Consider the following 11388-nt stretch of genomic DNA (forward strand, 5'->3'; position numbering starts at 1 on the left):
ATAAGATATTCTTACAGTTGAAAATTATGGGACTAATCCTTGAGTGGTAAAGATCACCGAAGTTGCATGATCTTATTGGTATATACAAATAGAGAAAAGGTTATTCTTATCTCATTTAGATTTAGATATGTATTTCACTAATTACTCATGCAAGTAGATGAAAATTTTCTTCTTCAACTATCCCAAAATTTTCATCCTGTTTCATATTCTCTGTACTTGGTTTTCTTAATATGTATTTTAGTATATCTTTTTCTATTCCAATTTTTATTTGTATTTTAATAATTTTTTTTAAAAAAAATTGCCAGTTTTTGTTTTAAAAAAATTGTATTTCTAAATTGTACATTAAACATTTATATTTTATATAATTAACATTTATCACAAACAAATATTTTTAAAATATATTATATTATAATTAAAATTATAATAAAAAAACATCTTTAAATATAAAAAGAATAATTTAATTTGTAACATGAAGTTGTTTTTAATTTTTTTTAGAAAAAAATAAGTTAACTTAAATTATTGTCAATTATTATATATATAAAAAGACCAAATGTTAGTTTTGGTCGATTATATTTTATTGTTATTTTGTTTTAACACATTAAATTTTAAATATTTTATTTTGATATCTTATGTTTATGAAAGTTTTGTTTATAAAATGGGAATATGTTAGATTTAAGGTTGAATTAGATTAAAATAAAAGAAAAAATATATGCAAAATTAAATATCAAACTAAAATTATAAAAACAATTTAAACAAGAAGAATAAATTATGGATGAAGAATTATAGGAAACAAAGAGATATAAAATTAATTAAGTGGTTGAAAAAAAAATTGCACCATTAATATTCTAAAAAAAAAAGGATTAACAATTAACATTTGTACATAAAAAAAAATCTGAAGGGAACCAAAATTGTAATTTAGAGAAGGAAATATAGAAGAAGAAAAAAAAAAAAAGAGTAATGCATGTAGAGCTGGAAATGAAGCAGGACGCATAGACGGTATAATATTATTCCCGATCTGATGACTGATTGCGCTGCGCTAGAATACATAGTTTATCTCATTCCCTTCACCAAACAGGTGACGCACGACAAGACAAACAGATCATAAAATATTGTATTTGTATTTTGGTACTAATCCAGTTCCTCGTGGGAAACTTGAAGATGATGATGATCATCCACAACAAACAAAACCTCTAATTTGATTTTTCGGTTTCATTCGTATGTATTGATGGACCCGGAGCAGACGTTCATACGCGTGCAGGAGAGGTTTTCGCAGATGCTGACTCCCAAAGTCAGAGTTGCTTTGGAGTATCTCTACCTATTCATCGCCATAACCTTGTTCTGCATTCTCGTTGTTATGCATGCCAATTACGTTCAACAGGTATTCAATTTCAACTTCCTTTCTTTTTATTTAGGGTTTTGATCGCCTCAATATACCTCAACATTGAACCTACTTTTTGGGAAATGCAAACCGACTTCTTTTGAACAAACACTCTAATTGTTGTTGCAACATTTTCATTAGTCCACAGTAGACGCCAGCCTTAACCATGAATGAGCGGTTAGAAAACTTACTTGTTCCTTATCCTATGTGAGGATTTTAGTGTTTTTTGTTTGGTAACCCAAGAATCCAGCTAGTTCCAGTTTACTTCATAGTTCGTAATTATTCGTGGTTTGCTGCTTGGGTTTGAATTGTTAGGAAGTCTCACATCTTCTGTCTCAATTTTCGGGGTGCAGCTTGTATATCTGTTGGTCAACTTCACTTAATGCTAATTGGTTTTAAGTTAAAATCTAACATGGTATCAGAACCTATAGTCCATCTTAGTTTTTGCCTATTCAAGTAAGTTAGCTTTGGTTTCTTATATATTTTTCTTCTCTATGTGAAGCCTGGATGTTCAAGTGAGCTATCTGGAGTCGTGACATCAGAAGCCCAACTTATTCAGATTAAGGTATGTGCTTTTAAATGCACATACTAAATGTGTGCTTTTAAAAGTTTTTCTCCTTGAATCAAACTATGTGAATAAATACTGTCTATTATGCTATAGTAAGTTTAATATTGACATACTTCAAGCATATATATTTGTTTTGGCTAAATTGCAATTTTGGTCCTCCTTTAATTCTTGATCTGTGATTTCGCTCCCTTATTTTTTTCCGCGGTTTTAGTACCTAAATTTTAAAAAAATCTGCAATTTTGCATATGTTTACCGTTTAACTTAATGGTTGACTAATGATGTGTCAGTATTGTGATGGGTTGAAAATTAACATTTAACAATATAAAAAAAATTAATTGATTAAAATGTAAAAAAATCAAAGAAATGAGCGTATGCAAAATTGAGGATTGGACCAAATTTATGGATTTTCTAAAATTTGGGGACTAAAATTGTGGAAAATAAATAAGGGGGCCAAAATCGCAATTTTGGTCATTTGTTTTTAAACATATCACTTTTCTCCTAGGTAAAAGCCTGAAATTGCCAGTTTCTTTCATCTTTCATTTTGGTAGCAATTAACATACTTTAAGGTTTAACTATTATTTGGGAGATCATTTTTCTATGTTCCTTTAGTTGCTTTGTTGCATACATGACACATGTAAATTCCTTGTTTTAGATAACCAGTGCCGGCCTGTGGTCTCATAATGATTCTGAATCAAACAGAATAGATCCCCCTGAAACCAAAATTGTAAAAGATAAAATGGAGATTTCTGATGTCAGTGGAGATAAATTGACATTTTTGGCTTCCAAGCTTTGGGGGAACTGGATCGGTTCAGGTGCTAGGAGAGGAAAATTGGTATTGAAGTTTTGGAAAACTCAGACTGAGTTTCTTGAACATCAAGCTGAAACCTCTACAAGTAATCAAAACACCAGGTCTGTGGGTGAGGATTCTGTCATCAAAATTGATAAAGAGGACCCACCAAAAAGTTTTACTTTATCAGCCAAAGAGACATTAAAAGCAGCAATTATACATTTTGGTAAAAAGTGGTATAGGCGTATCTCATTCATTTGGAGACACACAATGCAGATCATCGGAAGTTTTCAGAAGCTGTGGGTAAGTAGAATTATATTATTTCTTGGAGCTAGATTAGACCATATATGTTATGCTGATGAATTCTGATTCTTTCTAGCCAGAATTTATAAAATTTAAGTCAATATCAATTTTACTAAAAAAATCTGCTAAGCTTTGAATTTTCAAGTGTAGAATATTGCTGGTGTACACCTAAATCTTGATATCCCCAAATGGATGCATATCCTTCGTTTGGACAGGCTTAACACTAATGCAGGTAATGAAAATATTTTCCTCTTATGTTTAAATTATAATTTACCTTTGCAATTTGTGTCCCTCACTTAATAAATTTCACATGCTGATAATTATTGCTAGTGTAAAAAGGGTTCTATATGTATTCTTGGATTTTCAGAATCTATTTACTTACGAAAATTAATTAGGAAACATAAAAGGCTTTTTATGTTTTATTGTCTTAATTAGAAATTTATGAAGTATAGGATATTGAAAATAATTAATTTCCGAGCCTTTGCAATGTGCCTTATGAATTTGACCTAAATGAATGTGTATAATTTTTATCTGACTCACTCCTCTCTCTTTGTTTCTGACATTCTGTGTTTGTATTATTGTTCAATAAGTTTTGTTTTCAATTTCAGTGCAATGGCTTAACAAGAAAGGCAAGTTATTTGAACCCACATATCTTTATACTATGGAAAAGGTATGTTATTTTTCTTCTGTATTCAACTTTTAAGTTGATTAAGACTGAAATTTCTGAAACATAGTACATACATGTATTTCTGAAGTAGATTCTGTCAGTTTGTTGAAGCTACTTTTGATGTTGATTCTGTAATTTGTTGGAGACTTCTCTTCTCTATTGTTGATTTTGTAATCTTATTCTGCAGGGGTATTTCTTGTTACCTGAAAGTGCTAAGTCTCATCATAATATACATACTGTGAATGTTAGCATATCAGCCTGGTACTCCTGCTTTGGAAACAAGTAAGAATAAGTATTAGCATGATTATATTGTTTCAATCTAGAAAGTGACAAGTTATCTCCATTGAGAGCCTACTTTTACATAGTTTTGATGGCAAAAGGTGTAAATTGAACTAAATTGTTTTGCTGATAGGACATTTTTTCTCAGGATTTCATTGATATTATATAGTAATGTTTAATATTTTATCCTGTATTTTTCAATTGAATATATTTTTCATTTTAGGTGGCAGCAACTACTAATAAACAGATTTGTTGGATATGATACGATTTTAATCAATAGTTTATTGAGTTCTCATGGTCAAGGTAACTGCCCCTTTTCTGGATAAACTAATTTATATAATTGTCCACTAACAACTGCTTTGAACTTCGTCATTGACATACTTTGAACTTTCAGAATTTAATTATCGCTCAAATTCTTTTTGGACTTCATGGCAGGTTATCTTTATAACTATCAAACAAAGGAATTCTATAACCTTAGTTATGCACAAGAAGTTCCAGAAGGGCCAGCTAGGTTTGGAGGTTTGCTAATTTATCCTTCTATTTGCTTGAGCACCCCATATTTGAAGAGATTGTTTTCATGACCTCAACATTATTTGAGTTTCTCCTGTTTGCCCAATAATTCAGAACTCCTACTGTTGGCTTGTAACAACTAACATGTGTCATTTTGCCTGTGCAGACTACCTTGTAACAAAGTGTGGTGTGCTGATGATGTCCTTGTTTGTATTTTTTACTACCACAATGTCAGTATCATTTACATTAAGAGAAACACAGACTCGCATGCTGAAGTTCACGGGTAGGATTGTTTGTTCATTATACAGAGGTTTTATTATGTGAAAATTGATTTGGTGATTCCTGCTTGCGTTGCATCTATCCTATTATTTTGCCCATTGCCCCATGTGATAATTTCTTGCTTTTAAATTCACCTAAAATAAATTTAGAGGCAATCATTAAGTGAGGGTTGTCCAGAGGTGCTATCACTTTGTGATCGAGTGATTGAAAGCATGAGAATTGATCTCTAATAGTGATTGGAAGGTTTATTCAAAAGGTCATTCGTCATCAAAATCTTATGGATTAAGTGTGCTAACTATAAAGTCATTTGCCACTATCAAATATGCCAATGCTGTTCATGATTTTGCCATACTTTTCTGCAAATGACCCGAGATTAGTTTTTCACCTCTGCTAGTCTTTACAGTGCAGCTTCAACATCATGCACGGCATCGCCTGCCAACATTTCAGCTGATCTTTGTACATGTGATTGAATCACTAGTTTTTGTTCCTGTAAGCACTCATTTTAATTGATTTACTTTTGTCAAAAGTTTCTATTTAAATTGTCTCGTGTTTGTGCTATTTCTTATTTTATTAGCTTTGCTGATAAATTGTTTATTGATTTCTGCAGATTATGATTGGCATTCTGTTTTTTCTCTTTGAGTTTTATGATGATCAGCTACTTGCTTTCATGGTCTTGATTCTTGTCTGGTTGTGTGAACTTTTTACTCTCATTAGGTCTGTTTCTCTTTTCTCTCAATATTATGTGAGTAATCAAGTATGTTATTTAGACAGCATGTCCGGTGGGTTTGTTGCTCAAAAATTATTTTTGGTAAATGCTAGTTGGGTCATTAAGTTGCATATTTATCCAATTCAATTAGCATGTATTGTAATTTTTGTTCCCTAAAGTATTGTGAGCTATATTCATTTATTGCATCATAAGTTTACTATTTATTTTTAGCTTTTGGCCATTGGACTACTATTCCTTTCAGAGGGCAAGTCCAAATGTACTTTTCCAGATTTTGGATTGGTTAAAAGGGAATACAACTATAGCAAAACTACCTTTTTATATTTCATCCATAATTAAAAAGATGCCTTTTACTGGTGTTTATATGCCAATTTATTAATTTATTATTCTGATGACTGTACTTAATTAACAAATGATTAATCTGGCAACATTGTTTGCACTTGATCCCTAATCAGGAAGATTTAGAAAAGAAATAACAATGAGCCCTAGAAATGAAGTGGGCCAACCCCTGTTAGTTACTTGGTTAAGCTTGTAATCTATTTGAATAGTTAATTAGTTAGGCTAGTATAAAAAGACGACAGAGAAGGTAGAGGGATGGTGTTGATCAGTTCTTTTGGTATTCCTTGGGAAGAAAGTTCTGTAATAACTCTCTTCCTAACCCCAGTTCCTTGAACCTTGGATAAGGGGGGATCACATCAATCAAGTTATATTTTTGTTTGTTCTTTTAATATCTGGACCAGTATCTATTATACATTTTCATGCACATTTGTAGGGTTGTGGTCCAGCGTATGATAATACAAGTGTATTGTAACTTGCAGTGTCCGAACACCAATATCAATGAAGTTCTTTCCTCGCTTCTTTTTGCTGTATTTCCTGGTCTTCCACATATATTTCTTCTCTTATGCTTATGGTATGTTCGTACTATTTTTCTATTTTTTGGTTTAGTTGGCTTAAGTTAATTTCATTTGGAAATAATGAGTTTTAAATTTCCAGGTTTTTCATATTTGGCCCTTTCTACAACTGCAGCTTTTATGCAACACCTTATCCTGTACTTTTGGAATCGGTTTGAGGTAATGAGTGATGACCATTGGCTTATTACAAATCTCAATGTTTTTCTTTCCATTTGGGTTTTTTATAATAATTTTTTTGTTGGTGATTTTTTGTCTTAAGAGACTTGATGAGGGGATAGGAAAACGTGGGCTAGGTGAGGTTTGAAAAAAAATGCTAACGAATTCATTCTAGAATTGGGAAAAAGAATTGTGATTTTCAGAGTTTAATTCTTGTTTATATTTAAAATTTCTATTATTGTAATCACGTTTCTGGTAGAAGCTTTATATATGTTAATTATAAATTTGCTGACATTTACTTTACTGAAATGTAAATACTATGTTATTAAGGTACCGGCACTGCAAAGGTACATGCAAAATCGACGGTCACAACTTCAACAACACCCAGACTTCCACATTACCTCTTCGACCATTCTTGCATCAACGTTACACATCACAAGATTGAACACAAGAAACCAGGGATTAAATAACACCGACTTGCCAACTGGAGCAGGGTTGAGACCTGGTTTTGATCAATCAATGCCCCAAAATGGACCAGGAGTTGCCGACCCTCAAGGTCGGTCAGAAAACAACCGAGACAGGGTTGCGAACCCTGCCCAGATTCCTGGGCAAGCTGACATTCGACAAGCAGAAAGGGGTCTGAACCCTGGATCCATGAATTCATTCAGTTCTTTATTATTATGGATCTTAGGAGGTGCTTCGTCTGAGGGCCTAAACTCGTTTTTTTCCATGTTCAGAGACGTGAGAGAGCAAGGACAAGTTTTTAATGAAACACCTGGGGCTGCGAATGAAAACCCTGAGAATCAGGATAATATCGACAACAGATAGCGGCGGTGAACAAGTGGAGAGCTTGTTAATATAGGAAGGAACAAAACAATGTACGTGATGTCATATAGGTCAACGACGGTCCAAATGAAAAAGCTCAACAAAATGTTTGTATAATATATATTCTTTATAGCCTTTGCTTTATAAATGCTAAAAATTTATGCGAGTTTTGTTCTGTACTGAAACACAGTTTTACCGAATGGGAGCATTTGGAAGAGTTTATTTGATCTTATAAAAGAAAATTATATTTTTTTAACATGTTCCCATTATTTTTACGGTTAAAATTATAAACAAATTATTATTTTCATTAACTTATTGAATAAGTATATAATTTTTTTAGCATTTTATCCAAAATACTAGGGTACGGTTCCGAAAATTCTCAGGGTGCTCCGTCCTAAAATAACAGTTATGTTACGAGTTATGTTAGTGTAATTTCCGCTAAAAAAACGACCTGTGAATGCAACGAGTTTTTTTTCCTCTCACCAACAAGAACATAATTCAAAAGGACCAACAAGGTCCATAGAGTTGATTTCCTAGTTGTGCATGTGAAAATGATTCTGTTGAGAGAGATAAAATTTATTTTGTTAATCTTCATGCTGTCAGAGTTAGTTTCATAACTTTTGGTTATAAAAATATTGCTTTCGGTACTTTAAAAGACTAACTTAAAGAACTTTTTGTTTTATTACTCTAACGTAAAGAGCTTGGAATATAATACTCTTTATTTGAAATTTGGTTATATTTTGCTATTGCATAAATTTCTAGTATCATATCATTTTATGTCCACTAGTGATCGTCAGTTGGTAACTTGACTTCTCAGGAAGGTCTGCTTCCTTCCTGATGGAATGCGGCTACCCGTCTATTGAACTCAATTTCTCTAAACAATGAAGGGTATTTGTTCTTCTGTCACTCCCCTTCTGCATGAAATAATTAATCTGATTCTGATCTTCTAAGCTCTTTTTTTTTTTGGATAGACAAATGTTAATTTTGTTAGCTGTGAGGATCCAACCCACAACCTTTTTTCCCTCTTCCCTTCTTTTTTAACCATTCAACTCATCTTATATCTTGAATATTCTAAGCTCTTAGGAAGGGGAAAATATAAATGTAGGCTTAGTTATAACACAGCAGGCTAGCATAGTTTAATAATGCGACTTCATATGCAACAACCTTGAAGCATATTAATACAGCCAATATAAAAAGGTTGCTAATTGCTACTACTTTCACTTTAATAATTTCTCTCTCCCTTGTCTTGTTTGGTTGAAAATAGGAAAATGGATTTTTGCTCATAGTAATTTCCGGCAGATGCTGAAGTAACAGAGACCTGGTGAAAAACTAGTTACTTTTGTTGACTATTTTAAAGATAGATACATAAATTATATCTTTGGAGACATTGATCTCCTCAAATATTTGGTTAAGTAACAGTTATGTCCTCCTACGAGTCAGTAACCTAGTGCTAATAATGGTGCAAACTGTGCTCGTATAGGCAATTTGACAAGTTACATATTCGATCTGGATTGGAAGGAAGCAATCTAAAGATTTTGAATTTGGCCACATCAAGATGCAAGCTTCTTATCTTAGGAAGGAGACAGTAACTGTAAACTGTTGAAGACAACATCAGTGGAGTCACTGATGGAAGTTTCTTTTCTCTTTTTCAACAGCCCTGACCATCCCCATATGGAAGCTCAACAACATCTTCATTCTCTCGGCACGAAATGCATCCATTATTGTTGTGCTTCAGTGTGTTGGTAATCTGATATAGGACCGACTATGCATGAATGATAATAAAAATACTTGTTTGTTTGTCCTCTGTCTTGTTGTGGCAAAAAAAATTAGTGCATCTGCATACAACTATGGTCATTATTAGCAACAGTCTTGCAGGATACTAGCAGCTTCTTTCCGTCGTTCTTCGCTTAATTCTCTGGGGAATTCAATGAGGAATCTGACAAGAAGATCACCTCTTATCCCGTTATTTTTGGGGTCTGGCATTCCTTGACCTTTAATAACCTTCTCATATCCTGGGTATATGACATCATTCTCAAATGACAAACCCATATTTTCCCCTCCTAATAGAGGGATTGATATGAAGCATCCTGTAAGTGCATCTACTAGTGGAATCTCAACACCTATTTCCAAATCAATGCCTTCTCTCCTAAACAAAGGGTGTTTCTTTTCATCAATCAAGAATACTATATCAGCAGGGAGGTATCCAGGTTTCTCGTCACCTACCCCTTCAAATGTAATCTTTGTTCCTTTTCTCCATCCAGGCTTCACCTCAATTTTTAAAATCTCCTCCTCTTGGATAATTACCCTATTGAAAAATTTAAGTTAGTAATTAATTAATCAATGCACTTCAAAGAAACATTGAATTTCTACACCCTATGTACACTAACACACTCCATATATAGAGAATAGCATCTGCATATGCAATTTGCCTAATAACTAGAGCAATCTTATCTTAGCAACACAAAAGTATATTCATCTATAAAAAGATCAGTTGACAGAAACATATGTACCCGGGAAATTTGATGGCATCTCTAGTAACTTTAACATTTTTTTTGCATCCAAAGCATAAGTTCTCAAGCGTGCAATAGAGCGTCCTCTCAACTTGTGGGGGTTTCCTTCTAGTTGTCGTCTGTGAAAATATGATAGGTGTTGTTGACCTACAACTCATATTGCTTGACAGAGAGACTGCAGGAATATGTTGAGTCTTTCGGGTGGTTGTCTTTGCGCCAGCATCTGCATCTTTTGTTGGAGATGCTACATGGTTGGTTAACTCAGGTTCAGAGATGTCCAACTTATTACTTGATAAAGAAGGCGGAGAAACCCTTTTGCTCATAATCCTTTTGAGAGATGATGCAGCAATTTCTGTGGCACTCCTTCGACCAGAACTAGAAGAACTTCTCGATAGAGAGGTTGGTGTCGTGCATCGCCTGCTTCCGTGCCTTGACATAGGCCTTGATTTTGGCGTTGGCGTTTTAGATCTTCTGCTTGCAGCCCTTGAAAATAACTTAGGACTCCAATTGTCTTGATCCACTCTTTTATTATCACTCTCCTCAAACCTTGGGGGTGTTGTTGGCTCCTGCATGCATCAAAGATCATCATCAGAATGACAATAATATCTGATAACATCATATGATGCATATATATTGTAACTTTATATGAATCCATATGCATGATTATTTATTTTCATTAACTCAAAACTATATAATATGTAGCAATGTCTGTTATATGTGTTGTTTGAGAAAATTATGTTGAGGAGGAGCTAGTATGCACAATATTGCACACATTTTTAAGATTATTAATTACCTCGGGGGTTTTCTTGTCATGATGGTTCCGTTTGGATACAAGCGATTTGTAAGCCTTGCTAACATCTTTCAAGGATTTGTTTTTTGGAATCTTAAAGAGGTTGTGCAAATCCAATGGTTGAGAACGTGGGTGATCTCCCATTGGACTTGAGGAGCAGAGATTAAAGGTAAGAAAAAGAAGATATATTGTAAACAGGGATGAAGAAATTAAAGACAAGAGGGGGAAGAGGAAGACAAGAGTTTGGTGGAAAAGGAAACAAAGGTGAAGAAAGTTTGGAACAGGCACGTTTCATTGTGTTATTGTTTTCATGTTACGTGGACTTTACCCTATATTTAGTGTGGTGAGACGTGATAATCTCTATTCCAAAACACGTACAACTTGTGCTAAACGAACGAAACTAATTGTAATTAGAATGCTTCTTACGGTTGTTATCAACACACCAATCATTTTAGTCTTATATGTTCATTAATTTGGCCGATTTAGCTAGAAATTTTAGATGGTGGATAAAATAATGTATGCAACAACAAAATTTGTTCAAAATATAGAAAAATTGAATGAATATTAAAACTTCAATAGTCTCACGGTACGTAGAAACACACGCACAACATAATCAATATTTTGAAAGAAATTGCATATATACTAGCTTTTCAATTTTATTTACTTAATCATTTAGGCGACAATACCATACCATACTGCAA

At 33.3% G+C, this 11388-nt stretch overlaps 2 protein-coding genes across 3 annotated transcripts; one reads left to right on the plus strand and one right to left on the minus strand.

The window, feature by feature from the left end:
• The first annotated feature begins 696 nt into the window (after positions 1 to 696).
• On the plus strand, positions 697 to 7553 carry LOC100810658 (membralin-like protein At1g60995). 2 transcript variants are annotated; one of them, XM_003531543.5, is made up of 15 exons: positions 697 to 1378; positions 1881 to 1943; positions 2599 to 3036; positions 3187 to 3268; positions 3645 to 3706; positions 3891 to 3985; positions 4206 to 4285; positions 4418 to 4501; positions 4659 to 4775; positions 5175 to 5260; positions 5379 to 5485; positions 6314 to 6405; positions 6489 to 6565; positions 6893 to 7199; positions 7300 to 7553. In XM_003531543.5, exons 1-15 carry the CDS (start codon positions 1226 to 1228, stop codon positions 7305 to 7307), a joined length of 1851 nt encoding a protein of 616 aa, XP_003531591.1. In that variant the 5' UTR covers positions 697 to 1225; the 3' UTR covers positions 7308 to 7553. The 2 variants fall into 2 exon arrangements, with proteins under 2 accessions (XP_003531591.1, XP_006585484.1); XM_006585421.4 differs by having other exon boundaries at positions 699 to 1378; positions 6893 to 7553.
• A 622-nt stretch (positions 7554 to 8175) lies between these two features.
• LOC100796293 (chaperone protein DnaJ) lies at positions 8176 to 11098 on the minus strand. Its single transcript, XM_006585422.4, has 3 exons — positions 10691 to 11098; positions 9898 to 10463; positions 8176 to 9692 (listed from the first exon to the last, which is right to left on the minus strand). Exons 1-3 carry the CDS (start codon positions 10829 to 10831, stop codon positions 9245 to 9247), a joined length of 1155 nt encoding a protein of 384 aa, XP_006585485.1. The 5' UTR covers positions 10832 to 11098; the 3' UTR covers positions 8176 to 9244.
• Positions 11099 to 11388: the final 290 nt, after the last annotated feature.

This window comes from Glycine max, chromosome 8 (assembly GCF_000004515.6).
Source record: "Glycine max cultivar Williams 82 chromosome 8, Glycine_max_v4.0, whole genome shotgun sequence".
NCBI lineage: Eukaryota > Viridiplantae > Streptophyta > Magnoliopsida > Fabales > Fabaceae > Glycine > Glycine max.

Excerpts from the sequence above, each read along its gene's own strand:
- LOC100810658 (XM_006585421.4), top strand. The coding sequence starts at position 1,226 with ATGGACCCGGAGCAGACGTTCATACGCGTGCAGGAGAGGTTTTCGCAG. Across the intron at positions 1,944-2,598 it reads CCCAACTTATTCAGATTAAG|ATAACCAGTGCCGGCCTGTG; the intron begins GTATGTGCTTTT and ends TCCTTGTTTTAG. Across the intron at positions 3,269-3,644 it reads CAGGCTTAACACTAATGCAG|TGCAATGGCTTAACAAGAAA; the intron begins GTAATGAAAATA and ends TTTCAATTTCAG.
- LOC100796293 (XM_006585422.4), bottom strand. The coding sequence starts at position 10,831 with ATGGGAGATCACCCACGTTCTCAACCATTGGATTTGCACAACCTCTTT. Across the intron at positions 10,464-10,690 it reads ATGACAAGAAAACCCCCGAG|GAGCCAACAACACCCCCAAG; the intron begins GTAATTAATAAT and ends TGATGCATGCAG. Across the intron at positions 9,693-9,897 it reads GATGCCATCAAATTTCCCGG|GGTAATTATCCAAGAGGAGG; the intron begins GTACATATGTTT and ends ATTTTTCAATAG.